At 42.1% G+C, this 26,319-nt stretch overlaps 1 protein-coding gene across 3 annotated transcripts in view; it reads right to left on the bottom strand.

The window, feature by feature from the left end:
- LOC146063590 (proton-coupled folate transporter-like) overlaps window positions 1-26,319 on the bottom strand; it is a 364,667-nt gene that overhangs the window by 323,085 nt on the left and 15,263 nt on the right. For 2 of the 3 annotated variants that reach the window (XM_083176105.1, XM_083176104.1), the window contains exons 2-3: window positions 22,479-22,533; window positions 18,872-18,982 (exon numbers count right to left, since the gene is read on the bottom strand). The exons of the other annotated variant lie outside the window; for it this stretch is intronic. In XM_083176105.1, the coding sequence (XP_083032231.1) occupies window positions 18,872-18,982; window positions 22,479-22,508 (141 nt within the window). In that variant the 5' untranslated portion in view covers window positions 22,509-22,533. The remainder of the gene's footprint in view (window positions 1-18,871; window positions 18,983-22,478; window positions 22,534-26,319) is intronic. 3 annotated transcript variants of the gene reach the window in all.

Here is a 26,319-nt window from a genome sequence, read left to right as displayed (position 1 = left end):
ATTATTTTTGTATAATAATGAGTTTTATTTGCAGCTTATGTGCTTGGCTGTGGGGGCGGCGGTAGCCCCCTCATACGCCAACACCTTTATGTTTGAATTTGAACAGGTTTTCTTTTTTGACAATCCCACTATTGTACCCCATATTTTACAGTATTTTCGTTATATCGACGATTTGTTGATTTTTTGGAACACTGATCCGCAGATTCTATGTGATTATATTGATACCCATAACAGTAGAACTAGCACAATCAAATTCACGTATTCATGGAGTTTCCAACAGATTCACTTTCTTGATGTGCTCATCACCTTACATGATGGACTACTGTCCACATGTTTATACAGTAAACCTACTGACAGGAACAATGCCCTTCAATACTCCAGCTGTCATCCCCAATCCACCATTTGCAGCCTGGCGTACTCGCAGATGCTGCACGTATTTGCTTTTAAATGTGTTGAAGCCTGATGACGATTTCGCATAGACATTGAAACGTTGCTAAATAAACCTTTCTTTTTACCGACCTGAGACACGTACACGTATTTTGGAGTGCTGCACACACACACTGGGAGAATATATATATATATATATATATATATATATATATATATATATATATATATATACATATATATACACACACACACACATATACACATACACCATTTCACACTCACCCTCCTGTAGACAGAATAGTGGAAGAACCATACATATAGGTCTATTGTCTGTCTGTGTGCCTACGAAACACTGCCATCTGTTGGCAGCGAGCAAAACTACATCTCTTGGTACTTGTGGAGTATCACGGCTCCCGCGACCTTCATCGTATGCTGATTGTATGCTAAAAATCGCATCGCATCGCATGCGATCAAATCGCATGCGATGCGGTCGCACCCGATTTTGCACTGAAATGCATCAGAATGCATTGAAATGTGTATTAAACTTGTGAAATGCCCCCAAATGCCATTTTTCATAGTGCACCCCCCCCACTTTCAATGTGAACCCGAAGCGTGGCGAGGGCAGCGAGCCCGCGAGGGGCGGCGGTACGCGTCCTTCGATCTTTTCATAACCCCACTATCCACGTCGGTGTGGAGTTGAGAATAGAATAATGTGGCGAGCGCAGCGAGCCACCGAGCCCGAAGCATGGCGAGCGGACGCGGATACCTTCACAGCTATACGCGTCCCCTCGCGGGCTTCACAGGTATCCGCGTCCGCTCGCCACTCTATTCTATTCTCAACTCCACGCCGACGTGGATAGTGGGGGTATGAAAAGGTCGTAGGACGCGTACCGCTGCGCTCGCCACGCTTCGGGTTGACGTTGAGAGTGGGGGTGGTGCACTATGAAAAATGGCATTTGGGGGCATTTCACTAGTTTAATACACATTTTAATGCATTCTGATGCATTTCAATGCAAAATCGGGTGCCATCGCATCGGATGCCATCGTATGGCATCCGATGCGATCGCATACGATTTTTGAGCTAAAATGCTCAAAAATCGGTAAAACATCGTATCGCATCGTATGCCATCGTATGCCACTACATATGGCATATGATGCCATACGATGGGGATGCGATGGCATACGATTTTTGAGCAAAAATGCTCAAAAATCTGTAAAACATCGCATCGCATCGTATGCCATCGTATGCCACTACATATGACATACGATGCCATACGATGGGAGCCGTGATACTCCACAAGTACCCATCTCTTTTTCACTCACACATGCACAAACACAGAAGTAATTTCAAGGTAGTAGACTAGCTTTCAAGGCATTTGCTTTGAGCGGGCTTACTAGTATGAGATATAGGTCCAATTGCTGTAGTAGATTCATTAATAACCTGGATGGTGTAATGGTTAGCATTACTGCCTCCCAGCACTGAGGTCATGTGTTTGATTCCCACCATGGCTCTTCTGTGCGCAGTTTGTATATTCTCCCCGTGTTTGTGTAGGTTTCCTTTGGGTACTCCGGTTTCCTCCCACAATGCAAAATATACTGGTAGGTTAATTGGCTTCCAACAAATTAACCCTAGAATGTATGTGTGTGCGTGTACATGTGGTAGGGAATATAGATTGTAAGCTCCACTGGGGCAGGGACTGATGTGATATATTATAGTCGCAGGGCTATATACCCTGCAGAATATGTGTGGGCTATATAAGAAACTGTTAATAAATAAATGTCTTTGTCCCGGAGCCAGCAAATATAAATTAGTCTCCACTGACTTATTTTTGCGAGTCTAGGAGAAATCCTTCCATGGTAGTCGACCTGAATGCAGGTTGCATGGCTGCAAGAGGATACAGCAGTAGGGTGTGTATTCACCAGGGCGGCCTCTCAATCTCTGTAAGCTGAAAGCTTTTTCTTTGCATGTGCATAATGATTTACGGGCATGTGCAGGGTCCCTGGGCAAATGGACTTGGTTACTTGCACAGTCACCGATCCGTTCGCATGGACCAAGGGCGCAGATGTGTTAAGACTTAACAAGAGATAAATGCAAGTGTGATAAGGAGAGATAAACATCCAGCCAATCACCTGCCAACTGCCATGTTACAGGCTGTGTTTGAAAAAAGTCAGTAAGGAGCTGATTGGCTGCACGTTTATCTCTCCTTATCACACTTGAATTTATCTCTTGTTAAGGCTTAATACATCTGCCCCTATGTGAGCAATGGCATGCCCCATGGCAATGCCCAGTGTTTCATGGACATCCCTGTGAAAACGCTGAGCGTTCCCATGGTATTGCAGGTTGGAGGTGTGCCAGGGGAGGGCGGCTGATGACACATGACATCAGCTACCTGCCTGGTCTTCAGCCAGAAGCCTACAAATATAAGTCAGATTCCACAGACTTATATTTGCATGCCCTAGAGAAATCTCTGCTGCAGGCACATGCGAGAGGATGTGTATTTGTGACATATCCCCTCGCATGTTTTAAGGGGATATGGCGGTGGGGGGGGGGGAGCAGCAATTTGGCAAGGCAGGTCCTCTGGGATTTCGTAAGCTGCAAGCTTCGCAGCCTACCAAGTCAACCAGAATCTGGGCCCATGTGTGTGCTATATAAATAACTTGTAATAAATAAAAGCATATAATACTACACATTGTGGTTCAATATATTTGCTGGAACTTTTGTGGCAGCATATGGGAATGCAAACGTTTTACATTGTGGGATAGGAGTGCTAAAATTTAATTTGGTTTGGAGAATTGAATGCATAAGAAAATGGCGTAGTAGAGGGCCTGAGCAATTAATTTTCTGTGGCAATACCACTTAAGCAAGAGAGACTCATAAGCTTGTTTGGGAAATGAACTACTGTGCAAGTCCACAAAGTTAATCAGGATTATCTTATTTGGCCAATAAAGTAATAACCGTTATAAAAGTGACTTCATTACATCTTAATAGGTAGTACACTCAGTCTATTGATTTTGAAATGGAAACATTTCTCCATGCTATTTTCCTTGCATAGATTGGTTCCTGTAAACCACATTAACAAATTCCTCACACATTGATGATATTGAGTTGCATTACTTTGTAAAACTGTACTTTGTACTTTACAAAAAAATAAGACACTAAGTTCTTTTTAAAATTACAGCTATTCTGAGTTTGTTAGCTCTTGGTAATGTGAACATCAGCTCAATTGACCGATTTAAACGAAGTTCATGCTTGTCTCTGGAAGAAAAAATAACTTTTAGAACACAACCTTTGTATAATGTACTCAATGGTGCAGCTAGGTTCCACATTGCCCGGAGCAAGGGCATGTCGTCCCCCCCATTTGTAGTAGGTGGGACCCTTGCGTGGCAAAAAGGGGGCGTGGTCTAACATTATACCATACACCGCTTAAAAAAAATGGTACATCCAAATTTACATTTTAAATCTAGGTACAGGTACAGTGAAAATAAAACTTTTTTAGAACCAATATACTCTACTTTTTCGTAAGATCACTCATTTGATCTTACGAAAAGTAGAGTATAAGATAATGCATTTATATTTTACTGTAAATGTTTTTGTATACTTTTTTCAACTTTTTTTGTGGAATCCCCTGCAAAGTATATTGGTTCTAAAAAACTTTTTTCATTTTCACTGTACCTGTTCTAGATTTAAATATATTAACTATTAAATTTGGATGTACCATTTTCTTAAGCGCTGTTGCATAGTTTTTTACTTTTTAAGTTAACACTGTCTTTTTTTCTGTGTGGAACTTGAAGTCTCAGCATGATAGTACCTTTCATTATGTTTAGAAATATGGTATACAGTAGAATTTTTTTAGTCACTCTTATTGTGGCTGTGATGCGGCCTCCTGTGCACGTCCTGTGCGCCTGATCCCACCTGCGCACACACTGTGTTTTGTCCAGTCAGCTCATGCATTCCTAATGTGCCATGGTTGCGACTACAACAATACAGGTCACACCTGTGCCGCAACAGACCCAGGTCGAGAGTGGGTAAATCTGTATGTTAATAAACAGTGGTGCAAAGGGGAAGGGGTACAAACTGCCCAGCTAGGGATCTGTAGAGGCCTGGTAGTGCAAGTATGGCACAGCCACCCCTCAGCCCAGAAGAAGCCGTCACACCTGGGGGGGGGGGCATAATAAGAATTCATCAGGATTGGGCGTAGTCACTCTCCCTCCAGTGGCCACACTTCCCCAGCACCTGGGTTGATGCCCGCTGTGCATCAGTCAGTGGAGTAGGTTAAAACCCGGCGAGCGCTCTCACATTACGCATGTGCCGGTTTAGGACACCGGAGGCAGGGATGCTGCACCATGACGTTGATGACGTTGTGACATCATGGTGCCGCATCCCTGCCTCCGGTGTCCTAAACTGGTCCATGCGCAGTGAGAGCGCTCACCGAGTTTTAACTTTCCCCACAGACTGATGCCGGGCACAGAGGGGAGCAGGATGGGGGAGCCGGTGGCAGAGCTCCGGCGCCAGGTGACATGTCGGCGCACGGAGCCTGTGCTCCACCCTAGCTACGCCTCTGAATGTACTGTACTTTGGTGTAAATGATTGAATTACTTTTTTAAAAACTTTTTGAAATTGTTAAATACTGTATACACTTTTTCTTATGTTATACGCAAAATAAAGTAAAATACATTCACAGTATATTACACAGGTAGATTGCTCTCAAAAGTTGGGTGGAAATTGTGTTAAAGGATCTAAGGGAACTTCCGGTGGGTAGAGCATCTGGAATGGCCACCTTTTAGTCACTCTCCCCTCTCAGGAAACACACCTGATATCCACTGCCATCCTGCATTTAAAATACTCAGACATTTTTCCAATTGCATTAAGCAGATAAAGCATTGAGGAACACAGTAGTGGTGTCATTACCTGGTCAACAGACCCACCCGCCTCGCACACCATGATCCCCCGCTCGGCTGCAAATGGATATTTTGTCAACCATCGAATGATTTCTACAGCACTTACGTCAGCTGCCTGCCCCCGCTGGATGTTCCCATGGCCCGCTGCCCCACGCCCCTGCCCGCACTGTTGTGTGGGAGCGCCCGACGAATAATCTATTTGCTCGGGCTGCTCAAATACTATGGGAATGTGCAGTTGCAAACAAATGGTCCCCAGTGCGAACGAGCAGGTAATCGATTAAACTAGAATCACCCCAAGTATATCCACCAACGTCTGACCACAGAAAAAGGCAGCCTGTATGTCTTCGTTACACATCCCCTCAGAGTTGCAAGGGGAAATGTTGGCCGGGGGGTGTGCATTTGCTGGGTTATAATGACTCGGTAAGCTGCGAGATTCGCAGCTCACTGAGTCAATCAAGATAAGGGTCTACAGTATGTATGTATCTTAATACTATATTGTCTGTAGTACATTGGGGTCACATGTAGTACATTGGGGTACATGGTGTTCAATTATCAAAATGGTGAATTTTGTTCTTGCCACCTCCCACCTGTCCCCCTCGTTTATCTCTGAATCCCCCTACTTTTATCACTGCATTTCTCTGGCAGTCCTGCTGTTGCATCCAGTCAACAAGAGGGGTGCAGCAAATGGGGACGACATACCTTGTGATGCCATACTGCCTGTAGCAAGATCATTCCCCATTTCTGGGAATGCATGTGCCTTTGGCATGCAAAAATATGCTTATTGCCATTGACTTGCTCTATTTCCCTATTGTGTCCCTCTGTAATTTTGTGCGTGGATCTGCCTCTGTGTTCTAGGGGATGGACAGCCCGATGCACGACACTCACTGGTCATCTCCAGACTAGACTACTATAACCACCCCTTGTATAAACTCTGTGTCTCCCACCTTTCTCCACTCCAATAAAATGTGGTACTTGTTTACTATCTGGGCGCCCGCTACGTTAATTGCGCACCATGCTATTCTCCGTATAAAAATCGGATCGCATCGCATCGGATACCACAAATGCACATACACGATATTGAACGATGCGATGCGATGCGATTTCGTTCCCGCTTTTATGGTTGGCCCATAGGATATATAGGAAACCCCCCCTGATGGTTTAAAATGCGCCTCCATTGTTAACGCCACCCCAGTATTGACGTCAACCCGAAGCGTGGCGAGCGCAACGAGCCCCGCGAGGGGCGGCGGTACGCGTCCTCCGACTTTTTCATACCCCCACTATCCACGTCGGCGTGGAGTTGAGAATAGAATAGTGTGGCGAGCGCAGCGAGCCACCGAGCCCGAAGCGTGGCGAGCGCAGCCACGCTTCGGGTTGACGTCAATACTGGGGTGGCGTTAACAATGGAGGCGCATTTTAAACCATCAGGGGGGGTTTCCTATACAAATCGTGGGTTTGCGGGGTTATTATATTGAAATCAATGTAAAATCGGGTCTCAGGGACCATTTAACATTGATTCCAATGTAAAAATCAGGTTGATCGCGTCACCGCATGCGATACGATCCGATTTCAAATGAAATCGGATCGGATCGGATAGCATCGTATGCCATCGTACATCATCGAGTACCGAATCCGATGCGATCCGATTTCATTACGGTGCCGTACGTAGAAAACCTGGGCGCCCAGATAGGAAACAAGTACCTAAAATGTTGCTGTCCAGGTCATACTTAAGACCAACTAGCACAACAGAGAAACAAGAGTGAGAATGAAGAATATGTGATTTAATATTTAAATATTATGATCTCTAATAGTCACCAGTGGCTCAAGTGACTATTTAAGAATTCAGGTATGCTGAATGAAAAAGAGAAATGGTTCAGGTAACAGGTATAGTAGGCGGCAAAGCATGCCCTTTTCTGGATTTAAATGATTTTTTTCTCTTTGGAATATACACTATCAATAGGTCTAAACTAATTAATTTGTTTTTTTTTTTCACACAACTTTAAGTTGTGTTACATATGTTTTGGTTTTTGCTTACAGGGTACTTGTGAGTTATCCGGGCTGCCGATTTTGTCCTTAAGTTTGATTAACTTAAGGACACCCGACCGACGCGATGCCCACGATTTAGCTCCAAATCGGGGGCATCGCGTCGGTCGTGGCCGTTATAAGGGGCCGCGACACAATGCCCCCGATTTCCCATAGACAGTAATGTTAAAAGACACGATATCGGGGGCATCGCGTCGGTCGTGGCCGTTGTAAGGGGCCGCGACGCGATGGACCCGATTTCCCATAGACAGCAATGTTAAAATAAAATTACAATGTGAAATTGGGCAATATGTTTTTAAAAAAAATGTTTCATGGCCCCCCACCACCGTTAACGCCACCCCGCTATTGACGCCAACCCGAAGCGTGGCGAGCGCAGCGAGCCCGCGAGGGGCGGCGGTACGCGTCCTCCGACCTTTTCATGCCCTACTATCCACTAGGGCATGGAGTGAGAATAGAATAGTGTGGCGAGCGCAGCGAGCCACCGAGCCCGAAGCGTGGCGAGCGCAGCGAGCCCCGCGAGGGGACGCGGACACCTGTGAAGCCCGCAAGGGCACGCGGATACCTGTGAAGGTGTCCGCGTCCCCTCGCTGCGCTCGCCACACTATTCTATTCTCACTCCACGCCCTAGTGGATAGTAGGGCATGAAAAGGTCGGAGGACGCGTATCGCCGCCCCTCGCGGGCTCGCTGCGCTCGCCACGCTTCGGGTTGGCGTCAATAGCGGGGTGGCGTTAACGGTGGTGGGGGGCCATGAAACATTTTTTTTAAAAACATATTGGCCAATTTCACATTGTAATTTTATTTTAACATTGCTGTCTATGGGAAATCGGGTCCATCGCGTCTTTTAACATTACTGTCTATGGGAAATCATGTCGGAAATCGGGTCCATCGCGTCTTTTAACATTACTGTCTATGGGAAATCGTGGGCATCGCGTCGCGGCTCCTTATAACGGCCACGACCGACGCGATGCCCCCGATTTCGGGCGCGATGAAAAAATCGGCAGCCCGGATAACTCACAAGTACCGCTTACAGTATAGATTATATTTTTAATTTTTAACAGAAGGTGTTTATCAATTATACAGCTAATTATGCACCAAACAGGATATGTTATTACCTATAAACTATTTTCACCCCGTATGGCGTTTTGTCATCAGCGGGCTTCTTTTACCACTGAAATGCATGAAATAAATGGCATGATCTTAGAGATCAGCAGTCAGATATGGGGGACTACCATGAATTGATTATCTTAATGTGCTAAAGCAATTTTTTTTTTATCACAAAATAAATACGTTTGATATATTCTTGAAAAACTGTTTTATTAAATAGGTTAAATTATAATATTGGGCATCACGGACAGTGTTATGGTTACCATTAATGCCTCACAGCGCTGAGGTCATGGGTTCAATACCCACCATGGACCTATCTGTGTGGAGTTTGTATATTCTCCCCATGTTTGTGTGGGTTTACTCTGGGTACTCTGGTTTCTTCACACAATCCAAAAATATACTGGTAGGTCAATTGGCTTCCCAAAAAAATTAACCTTAGAATGTCTGTGTGTGCGTGTACATATGGTACGGAACATAGGGCCGTATTCTAGTTCACTCTTTCTGACAAAATCCTTCTTAGATGGACAAAACCATGTGCACTGCAGGTGGGGCAGATGTAACTTGTGCAGAGAGAATTAGATTTGGGTGGGGTTTTACTTCAAAGTGAGATCTATAATGCAGTGTAAAAATAAAGCAGTCAGTATTTTTCCTGCACAGAAACAAAATTAACTCACCCAAATCTAATTCTCTCTGCACATTTTACATCTGCCCCCCTGCAGTGCACATGGTTTTGTCCATCTAAGAAGGATTTTGCCAGAAAGAGTGAACAAGAATAAGGGCCATAGATTGTAAGCTCCACTGGTGCAGGGACTGATGTGAATGTTCAAATATACTCTGTAAAGCGCTGCAGAATATGTATGTGCTATATAAGAAACTGTTAATAATAATAATAATAATAATAATAATAATAATAATAATAATAATAATAATAATAATAATAATAATAATAGATTCTCTATGGAAGCACACAAACTGGATGTAGCATGAGTCGAGCTGAGCAGTAGTACACTTTGGGCTGGAGAGTAATCCTATAGGAGGCCCACTTACACCACTGCTGATGAGAGCCATATAATGGTCCTACAACTGGTAATCCATCTACTTATTGTAAGTGTCTACATTTAAAGCCATTTTTAAACTACAAGTATTCAAGACTTTCTGGGCCTTATTCTAGTTCACTCTTTCTGACAAAATCCTTCTTAGATAGACAAAACCATGTGCACTGCAGGTGGGGCAGATGTTAATTGTGCAGAGAGAGTTAAATTTGGGTGGGGTTTTACTTCAAAGTGAGATCTATATTGCAGTGTAAAAATAAAGCAGCCAGTATTTACCCTGCACAGATACAAAATAATTCACCCAAATCTACTGTAATTCTCTCTGCACATTTTACATCTGCCCCCCCTGCAGAGCACATGGTTTTGTCCATCTAAGAAGGATTTTGTCAGAAAAAGTGAACTAGAATTCAGGCCCTTTGTCTTTAACATTGTGCTCTCCTTTGCTACCCAGTCCAATAAAAAACACTGAGTCAATTTGACTGTTCCATTTGCTATCAATAAATCAAGTAGGCACTAATACACATACAGTAGATAGTAGATCTACTGTATGTGTATTAGTGCCTACTTGATTTATTGATAGCAAATGGAACAGTCAAATTGACTCAGTGCTTTTTATTGGACTGGGCAGAGATTGCCCAGATGTACTGTAGACAGAACTATTACTGAACTAGAGTCCGCTAAACTGTTGTAAAAGGAGAAAATTGTGGGAAGTTCGCCTTTCCCGAACAGTTTTATTAGGTGTACAATAATTGTACAATTTATTAGGTTACAATAAGGTGTGCAACTCATTCTCAAATATTACACACCTATAATTTTTATAGCCCTGCACTACATTTTCCAACTTACTTTACAGACCCGGGACAATTGTACATGCCACAGACTCAAATATTACACAGATGACTTTCCTGTAACTGTAGGGTATTTACCTGACTCAGTTACAAAAAGAATAATCAGCACAAAATTCTGAAAAAAATACTTTACATATCAGAGACCTAGGGGAACTCAATTAGCCACAATAACACATTAAGAATTCACAAAACATATTTTTTGCATATATTGCCTAAAACATTACGGTGCAAAGTTGTTTATGGCAGTGTTATTCGGTCTATTCAAATACAAATTTGCAAATTGAGTTTATGTAATAATTTTTAGGTAAATGTGTCTGTGCACCTCAAAAAGTCAAACATTACAGAATGCTGTAAGTGGTTATAAAAAAAGTTTTAGGGTACTTAAAATGTGTCAAATACTGTAGCTGTTTTATGTATTATAATTTATTTTTTTAATATACAAAAAAGTAAAAAAAAAAAAAAACCTATTGTTAGACTAAAGTAAGTGCTCAAATTAAATTGGGGGTACATAAAAATTGGTGTAAGTTAAAATGTGGGTCATTTAAAACCACTTTCAAAACACCTCCCCCATAAAAAAAGTTCAATTGCAAGCCTAAACAATTGTCCCACTTGAAAAGCACCCCCAATATACATGTCCCATAACTTGTACCCCAATTTTCTTCATATCATAAATTTGATAACATATACAAAGGGTCTCCCCCTCTGTTCTGCATGGGCACTCATGTCGACTCTGGGTTCCTGGTCATGCTTAGGTATAATAGCTAGTTGTCTTGATAACCATAACAAAAAAAAAAAAAAAGAATACAAAAACACATGCAAATATTTGCTGCAAAATCTCAGACATTCCAGACAAATGCTTGTCAGAATGTACCACCCCATCATAAAAAGGGTTGCCTCATTAGTGGTAGGTATGAGGGCACATCCATCAGACACCATGTTGGAACCACAAGAAGTGACAGCCAAATAAAAAGCCAAAACAAACAAATAACCTCCTATGTCATTGTGGGGTAGATGTATGAAGCAGTAATAAGGAAGGAAAAGTGGTAAAGTGCCTGGTACTTTTTCACCGACAAATCAGCTCCTGACTGTGAAGAAACAAGCTGGATTTAAAAGTGGACAGTCAATGAGTTAATGAAAATGGCCGCCCCTAACAGCAGACCATTTTTGAGAATGCTAGAAGAGGCTGCAGCCTCCTCTAGTACCTTCAAAAAGTGGGTACTTATGTAATATCTGGGCTCCCGTTTTTCTTATGAGACCGCGTCTGCTCACCACGTTTCGGGCACGGTGGCTCGCTGCGCTCGCCACACTATATAAAATCGACTCCATGCGTAGTTGGATAGTAGGGGTATGAAAAAATGGGGTGCATTTAACATGGGAGCCCAGATAATACTTAAGTACCAAAAAGTGTCTTCTGTAAGGGGGTGGCCATTTTGTGAGGGTCATCTTCATTAAACAGAAGCCTGCCAGGAAGAGAGCCGGGACCACAGACAAGAGACAAGTAGACCTGCGGGTCTCGGCGGCGGTGGTAAGCAGAGGGGCAAGGTTGGTCCCGGGCCTGATAGCCCTGCAGGCTCCCAGTGCCCACAATTAATCAGCGCATCCCCGTGTCCGCGGGGTCTGCGGGGCTATTGTTACGCCACTGACTTACAATATTACAATGCACTTCAATACTTAAAGATAACTTTGGAAAATTTGGGATTGCAAAGGAAAAAGTCTGTGGTGTATACAGTTGACAATCAATAGGTCAACACCAAATGGTTGACATGCCTTAAGTTGACACATACAAAAGGATGACATGACTACAGTCAACACAAAAATAGTTAATACAAATATTTTTGGCAAATATTGTATATTTTATGTTCTGTGATCACCATCGGTAAAAGTGGAAACTCTTAAGGCTCGCTTTGCTCAACATGCTTTGGGCAGTGTGACTCGCTACAGGTTACTAATCACAATCTATATCCACATGTATAGTAAATTAAGCATGTTAAGAAACATGCGAAAAGCCCCCCCCCCCCCAAAAAAAAAAATAATAATATGTGGTCTCAACCAAACATTGGTCAACTTTCTAAACTATTGGTCAAATATCTAAACTACTGTGCTCACAGATAAAAGGGGGAGTGTGGAGAGCATTGACCTGGGCCTCCGCTGGGATTTTTCAACAAGGCTGGGTCTAGGTCAGGGCTGGGCAATAGTGGCCCTCCAGCTGTTGATGAACTACACATCCCAGGATGCTTTGCATTAGTTTTGCTATATGGCCATGCTGAAACTGATGCAAGGCATGCTGGTATGTGTAGTTCATCAACATCTGGAGGGCCGCTATTGCCCAGCCCTGGTCTAGGTAGTTAGTATAGCACTACATATTTGAATACTGTAAATGTACATCTAGATTTATAGCTTAATGTCTGCTACTAGTTAAAATATAAACAAGATGTGGTATTCTCATAGGTTTTTCTCACAGTCCAGTAAATAAATTTCCATCATATTAGATTTGCTTGCCTTAAGCTTTAAATCTTCTAGTATAATGAGGCTTAATACAACCTAACACAAATAAAATAGCTTCCATACTGTATCTGATCCAAATTTTATAGTCGGCTTTGTATTTAAAAAAAAAAAAAAAACAAGAAAAATTCATCCTCATTTCAGACACAGATTTAAACAAACACAGATTTTATTATCCATGCTGTCCTAACAGAGGTCGTAAAATGTATTGCAGTTATGGAATGTGCAGCTATATGGCTTAAAAAAAACTACAAAGCCCACTGTTCTCTGCCCCTACTATGCATTTCCAACCAGCATACAAGTAGGTAAATTTAACCCTTTCAGTGCCAACACCTCTGTGAGAGTTGTTCAAAATGTCTGCTAAAAATGCCAGCGTTGCTCAGATTTGTTAAATAAATTCAAATATGAAATGTTGTGTAAACAAAGATTATATTTCCAATATAAGGTCAACATTACAGGTCATTATGATTAATAAAAAGGTTTGCCAATTTTCACATGTATTTTGACAAATTCTCTTGACACTCAAAGGGGTTAATTAGGAATCCCGTTACAAACTTTGTACAATATACAGTAAAAAAAAGTCTGCAAAGTGCAAGCCAGTTGAGAATTTTTTTCAGTCATTTTCCAATCATTTACAAAGCAAACCTCATTTGGTTTTGCCTGGACTAGCAGACACTTCTGAATAACATAATGACACACGTGTCCATCATCTTGAACTATCTGATTATATTATAAGGAGAAAAACATCTTATTACTAAGAACCAGGTCAGTCCTGTTGAAAGTTAAATTTAATGAATGGTAGAACACATTCTTTTTATACATATAATCTAACAGCTGAAAGTGGTGAAGTGTTATGGGTGTTACCTAGGCACCTACTTAACATTTTTTCATCATTGTAGGGTGCTTCAAATGTGTGTGTGCGCAAAAGAGGCATGGCTTCATATCTGCAATATAGTACCCTTAAAGGTGTGTACACACATCGATTTACTTTTTCACCTATTCCATCTTTCAATTTGGCCTATGTCTTTACATTCGATTTCACATTCGATCTGCACTTTTGCATTCAATATCGATATCGAATTCGATTTACATTAAAGGCACAGTGTACACATTCAATTTACTGGATCAAATTCGATATTTCCTTGCCTGCACAGTCTATTTTTCTTTTAAATATAGAGAAAGCGGGAGTGCGCATCGAAGCGAATGCAGATCGAAAGCATCTTAAAAAAACATTCAATTTCGATTCGATTTTGCTTCTATAAGCAAAATCGAATCGAAAACCTGTCAAAATCGAAGTGTGTGTACACCCCTTTAGTGTATTACATTTTTCAAATTGTAATTTGCATGGATAAACTGAGTGGTTCTGTTATTCAGATGGCTTCACCCAATGTGGCCCACAGCAACTAGTGACGCCACCGCTTAAATGCTAATGAGGTTACAATGATTTCATCAAATACATATCAATACATACATTCAGATAGTGGTAGATGCTCAATTAGTTCAGTAATAATACCCAGGTGCATGAGGGAGGGGTTAAATACTGAGTAAGTAAACAAGACATTTTTTCCCTCAGCACAATGAGTAGTATTAGTAACCAATCTAGAACACTACATGATACGCACTAAAGCCACCCAGCCCATTCAGTCCAGGAGCACCGCACCCCACCATCAAGTAAGGAGCCATTATCATGTGGCTCTTTGCTGGTTAATCGTAGACCCAATTTAGGGTAACGGTGGTGTGGGGTGTGGTGCTCCTGGACTGGATGGGCTGGGTGGCTTTAGTGCGGCATGCCCTTACATTCTATTAACACTTTTCCCTCACTAACACTATCTCTCTATTATTTTAATTACATTTCATTTATCTCTCTCTCTATATAGCTTCGGCTTCTTAGCACTAATTATTAACACTCAGTATCTCACTGGCGTGCCGCGCTGGGCCTCCTAGCTTATGATAGTTTTTTGGGGTGTCGCACCCTGCACCTAGATATAGCGCTAGGGACCCCCAATATACAGAGAAGCCTTGACGCGGCTTGGGGGCATAGCATACACCTGCGCAGGTATATGTAACCAATATCTCTGAATTCTATTATCATGTAGTGTTCTAGATTGGTTACTAATACTAATCAGTGTGCTGAGGGAAAAAATGTCTTGTTTACATATCAATACATGTAGCTAAATAGATATTTGACTTTTAATCCTTTCTCAAGGAAGCTTTGTATATCTTGAATCATAACCATTTAATGCTGCACATTCATTTAATTAAACAAAAGTATTTAGACATGTTTAACTTCAATAAAAGTTGATGATTCAAGTTATTGGCTTTTCTGGATTTCTTCGTTACATATTTACTAGGGATGAGAAGATGCAGATTTATCCAGATCTCAAAACAGGATCTTATTTACACTGCTATCGTGGAGTCCGTTCTATGCTCCTCTATTACAATCTGGTATGGAGGGGACAATGAATCCTGCAAAGAGTGGTGAGGACAGCAGAGAAGATTATTGGGATGGACCTCCCCCTGTAAGAGATCAATACTTAAGCAGGGTCAAGAAGCGAGCTGGGAAGATCGCGGCGAACAAACTCCACCCTGGCAATAACTTGTTTGATATTCTCCCATCAGGTGGACGCTTCAAGTCCATTCCTGCCATGTCATCAAAAACCGCAATTCTTCCCAATAGCTATTCAACTATTGAACAATGTACTCTAAGATACTGCTAATCTACTTAACTGCTCTGTCTAACCTTGCAAATCATGTAATTTGTATGCACAACTGATGCAATGTATGTATGTCCTGTTATCCCTCTTGTACCATGCTTGAAGCTGCACTGTATCCACAAAAAAATCCTAGTATACAGTACATGGCCACTAAAGTGTTTTTGATTATTGGCTGTCACATGTTTAGGAGCAGAGCCAGCCCTAGCCTAAATGATGCCCTAGGCACGATTTTGGCTGGTGCCCCCTAGCACCGCCACTAGTTCGGCCTCTGACCCTGCTCCCCTTTCCCAGCACCATCAACCCTCATCATAGTCATTATTTTGATGCTCCTACCCGCAATATTTTAAACAGAAACAGTGCACACATTCGGGGCGCAGCCCAAACAGGGGTGTGTTCTTGCTGGGAAGGGGCATGGCCACACAATAGTACCCCCAATGCAAATTATGCCACACAGTAGTGCAACTTTATTCACATTATATCATGCGATGGTGTCCCTTATTCACGTTACATCACACAGTAGTACCTCTTTACTGTATGTACATTACTTCTCACATTATTCACATTATACCCTTAGAAAAAAATCCTGAGAAAATATTGTATTTTAAGCACCTCCATGGCCACACTGCAACCCAGCACAAAGCAGTGTATGCTGGGCAGAGGAGAAGAGCTGCAGCTGCTGCTGTCACTTAAGGGGAGGGGGCCCGGGGCCCCCACTGAGCCCTTCCATCAGACTTTGGCCTGGGTAATTTGTACCCCCTACCCCTTTCTCTCGGCACCTTTATTGATGCCCTTCATACACATAATGATACACATAATGCCCCTTACACATATGTTGCACATTATTAATGCCCTTATACACAAGACACACATAATGCCCATTACACATGTTGCACATTATTAATGCCCTTATACACGACACACATAATGCCTGTTACACATGTCGCATATTATTAATGCATTTATACATGACACACATAATGCCCCTTACACATATGCCGAACACTATTGCACAACCAACCCACCCGCAGACAGCACTTGCACAGCCGCTAACACGGTGTCCTCTGCCTCTGCTTGGATACAGATGTTTCCTCATACATCTTGACTCAATAAGCCATGCAGCTCCTGGCCAGTTCTGCTAACTTTATTTGCTGAAAATTTGTCTTATTTGCATTGTTATGACCAGTACACACAAGGAGCTTCCAATGATTAAAATGACATGTGGCATGAATATATTCTGTGTGCGACTGTGGCTGTACCTGCATACGGAATGCTATGTTACAGTAATTTCCATGAATTCACTATTTCATATGCAGATACAGCCTCACTCACACACAGAATATAGGCATGATGCATATCATTTTAATCAGCAGAAGCTGCTGATGCCCCTAGGCATTCCAAATGCCCTAGGCAATTGCCTAGTTTGCCTATGCCTAAGGCCGGCTCTGTTTAGGAGCCTAAACATGTGACATATGATAGCCAATAAGATCTTGTTTTGAGATCTGGATAAATCTGGATCTGCACATCCCTAATATTTATTCAAGACCAGTGAGAAACTCAAAGTTAATGTAACAAGTCAATATTTAAAAACAGGATAAATTAAGTCACATACATGACATTGGCAGTGTATCACATTTAATACAGTATCAGGTACACCAAACCAGTGGCTGACTGAAGCATGAAGGGCCCTCTGGGATAATACTTTGGAAGACGCTTGACTAACCATTAGTGAATACATGGTCTGAGTCCCTGGACTGATAGGGCACACATGCGGCACCCCTGAAATTATACTGCACACATGCGACGTTCCTGCAAAATAACCTTTTCTATTCTTTTTAATTAAAAAAAGGACAGCTCCCCTGGGCTGATACAGCAGACTTAGCAGCACCCCATGAATCATACAGTACACTTAGCTCACCCCTAGAATTATACATGATGGCACCCCGGGGACTGATATGGTACACATGGGGCACCCCTGCAATTATACTGCACACATACAATACTCCTGCATTCAAAAACACAAAAACCTTTTTTATTCTTTTAATAAAAAAAAAAAGGACAGCTCCCCTGGACTGGTATGGCAGAGTTAGCAGCAGCCCATGAATTATATGGTACACATGGGGCGCCCCTATTATTATACATGGCAGTACCCCTGGAATTATACACGACACATGGCACCACCCCTGGCATTATAATGTTGCCCCTCTGGACTGGTACAGCACATTGGGCAGCACAGGAGAACAAATAAAAATAACTTTAAAAAAAAATTAAAATACATATTTATTAGCCCCCATCCCCCTTAGTAGTGCCCCCATAATAGTACACTTTTAGTGGTCCTCCCTTAGTAGTTGTTCCCTATAGTAGTTTCCCCCATAGTAGCTGTCCCCCATAGTACTTGTTTCCCCCTAAGCAGTTTTCACTTCAATAGCATATTTGTCCCCCATTGTAGAAGCCCACTCTCAGCCTCAATTACAGCCCCCATTTAGCAGACAGCATGGGAAACCACATGCAGATAGTTACACTGACAACATAAAAGGGATTATTTTTAATTGCAATTCAGAAGGAAAGGAAATTGTCAGTGTGCTTCAACCAATGTAATCACTACTCCATAAACACACAAAAGGTGAACTTTCTACTGAAACAAGACCCAATGTCAGCTTACAATTGACAATTATCTTAAGACATAATGAGGCTTAACATGGTATTATTTTAGTGAAATTAAATTAATGAAGTGGATAATTTTAAAATTGAATTACTGTAGGTTGGTCTTTACACTCAGTGGAAATTGAAAAGAATATCACAATTAACCTTGAGCATCTAGAAACCTGCACTAGCAAGGGGGAAATATACTAGCCTGCAAGACACAGGTATTGGCTAGCTAGACACTGGTGAGTTTGCATGTTTTTTTTATTTTTTATTTAATCTTTTAATAAATTAAAACATGCGAAGCCAACCTGATTTTAAGGTTTTGCTGTTTCTACACGTGATAAACAAAAATCATGCAAGCTGTATTAAATAGGTCAAATCAGTTAGTAGTGCAATTTCCAAAATGGCTTGTAATATTTTAATACAGCATTAAAATTTAAAGAACACAGCATTCAAATTTAAAGAACACAGCACAGCCTATTTCTCGTGCCATAATGCACATAATAAGTATATTTCAACAATGCTATTTAATCAATTTCTCATCACATACATGTGGACTTAGTACTGTAGCTAAATAAAATCTATATAAAGTCAAATATAAACTTATAGAAGAACTAAATATAACATACATGGAACTTACTTAACTTTAAATTGCAAATGAAAACAGTCTCCACTTACCTTATTTAATATCAGCTGTTGATAGGCTGGAGTTTGCAGAAATATTCCAGTCATAAATAGGAAAACTAAAGGTTCCACGGTAAGCACTGATCGTAAAGTATTCCACATTGTCTGTTAGCCAAAAGGTATTCAAACAAAAATGAATACAGTTTAATCTTGATCTGAGTGAATTAAACAATAAAGTCTAAAAATGTAACATTGTACAGTATTTAGAAGTTGCTAAATCATACTGTTTAGTTCCTGTTTAAGTCTGCAATACACATCCTCATTAGTCTGTGTTTTATTCCTTTAATGCTGTGTGATCATATCCGAGAACTGAAATACACAGATCTAGTAACTTCCTTTACAAGAAATCCAGACAGACTTACTGGAGGTCAAAGTGCAAACCTACTTTTCAAAAGCAGTTTCACTTTGCACTCTTAGAAGAATCTGATACTCGTTAGAAGTTATGCCATCTATTTATGATAGCCTTCTGAATATTTCCCCATGTTGATATGTACACAGCGCTGTACATAGACTACAATTTGGTTTACAAGGTTGGCTAGTGTAAGGAGAACTCTGAAATAAATTTGTAAAATTAAAAAGTCAAAACATTGTACCAGGGTTTGTTTGTGTCGTATAGATTGTAAACTTGCAGCAGGGCCCTCTTACCACCAAGTTTGTCTGTTGCTACCCAGTTTGTTTTATCACTGTCTACAATTGTAAAGCGCAATGGAATCTATATAAGAAACTGTAAATAAAAAAATAAAATACTGTATATCAGCGGGTGCAGTGGCATAACTAGAAAGCATGCACACCCCCACTAGAAAGTTTTAGGCACCCTCCGAAAATACCTGGTGATTGATCGGGGATTGCCAGGACCACACCCCACCTAACCCCTCCCCCCCCCACCCCACCCTGCTGTCACCACGGGCCTATGGTCATTCTTGTTATCATGAGCTTTCCTCCCCAATCCTGCAGCCATTTTATCGCACGTGTCACCATTAAAATTGTCCCTCCCAAAATGGCTGCAGTCAGTGCTGGCAAAGGCATAGCACTAGCATCCGCAAACCCTTAGCATACACAACTTACCCAGCTCCTCCAAGCCACCATGAGGTCTGCTGGGGCTATTGCAACACCAACTAGTGTATTTATTTTTTTAGAAACTATTTGTCTAAAAAAGGTCAAATACAGTTTAAAATACAGTTATATTACATAGACAAAACTAATGTGTTTTTAAACAGGATATGTTTAGAGGGTTTCTGTCTGTGGCAACAAAGGGATGATTCTTTATCCAGTATAATAGATTAGCCCTCCTGTGTATGATTAAATCAATATAAACACATGACCTGTGGTACTACAAATAGGAACCATTTCTGTAAGGGTCAATCCCTCCTCAAAAACATTATGAGTGCGAGTAATGGTGGGCACTATGCTGCACTTACAGTACTAAGACTAACAGATTTTTATATGGGTCTGCAAGCAAATATCTTCAGGCCTTAAAAATATCATTGTGATACGGAATAATTTTCAGTGCTTTCCATCTTAAAATCTTTGATGGGATGTCACTTAAATAGCATCTTGTTACTTCAAAGTAATTAGCAGTGCTAATACTTTATGGCCAAACTAAAACTGCAAGTACCCCATACTGTTGGACTGTTGGACAATGCCGACTTGGGGCCTTATTTTGGTTCATTCTTTCTGACAAAATCCTTCTTAGATGGACAAAACAATGTGCACTGCATGGGGGGCAGATGTAACATGTGCAGAGAGAATTAGATTTGGGTGAGTAATTTTGTTTCTGTGCAGGGTAAATACTGACTGCTTTATTTTTACACTGCAATATAGATCTCACTTTGAAGTAAAACCCCACCCAAATCTAATTCTCTCTGCACATGTTACATCTGCCACACCTGCAGTGCACATGGTTTTGTCCATCTAAGAAGGATTTTGTCAGAAAGAATGAACCAAAATAAGGCCCTTGAAGAGGAGCATGGAGGCTGCTGTAGACAGAACGTGTGATCACTTTCATTTAAAAAAAAATAGGCTAATCTCAGTGCTGCTGAGAAGAAGGGGTATAATTACCCATGCTGAATTGTTAGAGGGGCCTGGGTCCAGTGCTGCCCAACTCAACCCCTACTTACCTGTCAACATCATCATCATCTATCCCACACTGATCACTCTCCCCTGGCTTGTCCCCTGGCTGGTGGGCTCATGATGCTCCCCTGTTTAGGGTACAGTATCACTCTACAGTACTGAAAATACTCTTATACCCCAATTTTTGTTTTTTAAGGGGGCATGACCATGTCTCCCACAATTTTTCCACACCCCCAGACAAGCTCTCAATGCAGGAAGCAGGAGTACTGTGGAGGCAGTGCTTGTGACAGAAGCACAAAGCTGGGCCTGCACACTCCCATGGCCCATGGGAGTATCTGTGGCAGCAGCGCACATGTGGCCATTGCAACCAAAGGCCTTGTTTTCCAGCAACAGCTGTCACTGTCAGCTGCGACCGTGGTAGTCCAGGTCCACGCTGCTGCAGAACTGACTGACTTGTGAGTGCCTTTGACAGTGTTAGCTGCCAAGATCCCCACTGGTAGGTGGGGGCCCCAGGACGGCTGCCCCCATCATTTGTTAATTTGGCCCTGAGTGCCTGCGGTCTTCTGGTGCTCTAAACAATTGATGAGAAAAGGTGTCCCTCCCAAATATGCTATGAATGGAAAAAACACAGTGATTCCAGGCTGCCATAAATAAAGAGGAAAAGGTCCTCTCTCTTCTAAGTCACCTGTTTTTTTATCCCTATGATAGAAGGTTGCAAATGTGGAACAAAATAAGGAAGTTTTAATTAAAATCAGAAAGCATGTCACTGCTTTGGTTAAAGAGAAAGCTCAGAATTATTATATGAAAAACTAAAAAAATAAGTAAGAGGCTTTTAATGGCAAAACCCATTTTGCGCTAGGTGGGTAGTTTTGGCAAACACAAAGTAATTGCACTGCAAACTGACTTGTCATCGGTACATCCCAGTATCTCCAGATTCTGCAGCTGAAAATGGGGGATTCTGGTCTGCTGCACCCACCAGAGAGGCCATTTGAATACAGGTTGTGACACTTCTGTAAGTCATGATTAAGGTATTGGGGGAAATTTACTAAAGTAAATTTGTAAAAAATAGGTGTATTTGTATCCAGAAATACACTTATTTTTGAAATTTACTATCCCGAAAATATGGCAATTCGTATTCGTATTGATAGCACAACAATACGAATTGCCGTATTTTCGGGATAGTAAATTTAAAAAATAAGTGTATTTCTGGATACAAATACACCTATTTTTTACAAATTTACTTTAGTAAATTTCCCCCATTGTGTGTGTTTGCAGTTGTAATTGGGTTTAAAGTACATACTTGTTTAAAACTACACATCATTTTTATTAGTATGAAGCATTTTGAGTGTTACATTGCTCACTGTATGCAAACACTGATGTATCATGTTTACAACAAAATTACACTCGTCATATAAATTTGACCAAATACCAAAAATTGTTTCAATAGTATGTATCCTACTTTTCTATTTTATATCTAAGTCTTTACATGTTTTATTGAATTATGCAAAAATATTTTAACTATCTTGGTTACCTGAGGTGTAAAAGGCAAATAGACCTCCATCAGAAAAGCGTAAAGGTGATCTAATCTGTAACAGAAAAATATGTACTTTAATCATTTTCACAAAAAAATATGAATGAAAGTTACTGAGCTAGAAAAACATATTTTCTATATATATATGTATTAAAACTTGCAGCAAAACTGGGGCCAAGTTATCATCAAATCAGTACCGGGTAGCCAAATTTTAACAATTGTTATAGAATATGTATAATTTTGGATTAGTTTATACGGTACTTGTTTCCTAGCACGGCGCCCACGATATTCAGTCGTATGGCATTTTATGCATTGTCTGGCATCGCATGCCATATACCCACATGTGATGCGATTTTAGGTACTTATGTACTATCACCATAGGCGTGCGCACGGGGGGTGCCGGGGGTGCACAGGCACCTCCTAATAACCGGCACCCCCACAATTACAGGACCTCCTTGACCGGCAGCAGCAGTGATGAATCTGATGCCGCTTGCTGCTAAGTAAGCTGACCAACGCATCGCAGCCACGTATTTTAGTCCCCACTGAAGCGCATAGAGCCCGTTGTGCAGCAGCCGCCCCGCCCCCCTTCATTCTATCACAGGCGCTGTCCCCACCGGGCATAGAGCTGCCAGCCTACAGAGTGCAGCTTTATTATGAATGAGTCAAACAGACTCATTATACACCTCCGCGCTGCTCAGCACACTCTGGCCGTGACAGCACAGCACACTAAGCTGGCGCCACGTTCCGGGCAGTCAGGAGGAGGAGGCGGAGCTACCCTCTCATCTTTCCCCAGCTCCTCTCCTCTGCTTCCTGTAACTGTTATGGCTGCTGGGGAGACGGGACTAGTTGGGTGATTCTGCAGTGCAGGCTGTGCTGCCGGGGATGATGATTGTGGCCAGGTGGATGCAGTAAGAGCTGAACCCTGTCCCTGCCTACAAGAAGAGCCATCCCATCTCATCCTGCCTAAAGTGTAAGTAAACTTATCAATGTCACAGCCTGTTGCCATCTCACAGCTTTCATCCAATGCCCCCCAGTCACCCAATATCTCACCATCACCCACTATGTCTGTGTCACCCACTATCTCCCTGTCAATCACTATACAGTATGTCACCCACTATCTCTGTGCCATCCACTATATTTCACCCACTATCTATGTGTCACCCACTATCTCTGTCACCCACTATCTCTGTCACCCACTATCTCTCTGTCACCCACTATCTGTGTCACCCACTATCGCTGTCACCCACTATATGTCACCCACTATCTCCATGTCACCCACTATTTCCCTGTCTCTCTCTATCTGTCACGCACTATATTGTTGCTCACTATATCCCTTCCACCCACTATCCCCCTCTACATATTTCTGCGGCTGTGATTGTGTCTGAGACTGCGTCTCCTGGGGCACTGCATCTCCACATGGCATTGAGCAGGTAATCCCCCGCTGGGCAATGAGCACATAATCCCCTGAAGGGCAATGAGCATGTAATCCCCTGCAGGGCAATGAGCTTGTAATCCCCTCTGTGAAACAAGCCTGTAATCCCCCCTAGGCAACGAGCATGTAATCCCTCTGGGTAACAAGCATGTAATACCCCTGGGCAATGAGCATGTAATCCCTGCTGGACAACGAGCATGTAATCCCCCTTGACCAACAACCAGGAAATCCCCTGTGGAAACAAGCATGAATCCCCTGGTATCAAGCATGTAACTCCTAGCAATGAGCAGTGTAGGTAATCACTACTTATGTGGCATAATATGTAATAGGCATTATGGTGTGTGACATAATGTGTAATGGCATAATGTGTAATGGGCATTAAGGTGTGTGGCATACTGTGCAATAGCATCATGGTGTGAGGCGCAACATGTAATGGGCATTACAGTGTTTGGTATAATGTGTAATGGACATTACGGTGTGTGGAATAATGTGTAATGGTCATTATGGCATGTGGTATACTATGTCATGGGTGTGTGATGTGTAATAGGCATTACAGTGTAAATTTTTTGTGCGCACCTTCAGCGCACACTGTACCTATTGTCCATGTTTTACAAAAATGTGTCAAGCCATGGCACAATGTGTAATGGGCATTATGTGGAATGACCATTACAGTATCTAGTATGTGTGGGGGGGCATGATTCCTTCTGAAGGGCATTTACATAATGCTTCTATTTAGTTTGCATTAATGCCCAAAAGACGTTGATTGGCACACCCAGTAGGCGGTGATGGACACGCCCAGTAGGCGGTGATGGACACGCCCAGTAGGCGGTGATGGACATGCCCCTCCAATGGTGCACCCCCTAAGAAAATGGGCTGTGCACGCCTATGACTATCACGGCACCCATCGCATCGCATCGCAGACCATAAGGCATGCGATGCGACGCGATTGGCTCCCGATGGTATACAATTTAAAATTGTAAACCATTGTATATGGCAGGGGTGGGCAATTGCGGCCCTCCAGATGTTGATGAACTACACATCCCAGCATGCCTTGCATCAGTTTCAGCATGGCCACATAGCAAAACTAATGCAAAGTATCCTGGGATGTGTAGTTCATCAACATCTGGAGGGCCGCAATTGCCCAGCCCTGGTATATGGCATACAATGCGATGTGATTTTAAATTGTATAAGCATCCTAATGGGGGCTTACAATGTTAAATGCACCCCCACGCCACCCCCACTATGAACGTGAACCCGAAGCGTGGCGAGCGACGGTGGTATGCGTCCTCTGACCTTTTCATACCCCCACTATCCACGTCGGCGTGGAGTTGAATTTATATAGTGTGACGAGTGCAGCGAGCCACCGAGCCCGAAGCGCGGCGAGCGGACGCGGGATACATGTAAAGTAATACGCGTCCGCTCGCCACGCTTCGGGCTCGGTGGCTCGCTGCGCTTGACACACTATAAAAAATCAACTCCACGTCAACGTGGATAGTGGGGGTATGAAAAGGTCGGAGGACGCGTACTGCCGTCCTCCGCCACCGAGCCCGAAGCGTGGTGAGCGGACGCTGATTACTTTACATGTATCCCGCGTCCGCTCGCCACGCTTCGGGCTCGGTGGCTCGCTGCACTCGCCACACTATATAAATTCAACTCCACGCTGACGTGGATAGTGGGGGTGCTTATACAATTAATAATCTTATAGGGGGCCCATTTAACATTGAAAACACCCATTAGGGTGCTTATACAATTTTAAATCGTATACCATTGTATATGGCATACAATGCGATGGTATACAATTTAAAATTGTATAAAATTGGCTGCCATCGCATCGCATACCATTGTATGGCTTATGGTATATGATGCGATGGGTGCCGTGCTAGGAAACAAGTACCGTTTATACCATAGTCAATATCATAAACAATTAAGTTGGATGGTTACACATGTCTAAAATGTCATATCAATCTTTCCACACTGTCATTTATTTCTATAAGCAAGCTTAAAGAAAATCCCTTTTCATTTTTTTCATTGTGATCCACTATATAAAAATGGATATTTAAATATGACAGACCTGAATAGAATCTGTGGCACAATTTATAAACAACACCACAAAATGCTGCTTATTCACTACCTATACAACCTTTAAGACCCTATTAAGGCCTGCATTGTGCAGGGCCGGATTTACAATAACGCAGCTTCAGGCCTCACAATGAAAATAGGCCCACATGACCCTGAGAGCTTGGATCTGAGTGTAATCCTGTTAAAGGGTTAATAAACCAAATACTTATGTATGGTCTGTAGTTGATAAATATATGCACATGGTTGAGGTAAAAACCCTTCACATATTTACACAAAAGGTAACATAAGTGATGTGTATCAATGTATGTATAATTCAGTGTAGTAAAGAAA

The sequence above is a fragment of the Crinia signifera genome, chromosome 3 (genome assembly GCF_055691185.1).
Source record: "Crinia signifera chromosome 3, ASM5569118v1, whole genome shotgun sequence".
Taxonomy (NCBI): Eukaryota; Metazoa; Chordata; class Amphibia; order Anura; family Myobatrachidae; genus Crinia; species Crinia signifera.
This window is presented reverse-complemented; position numbering and strand designations above follow the sequence as displayed.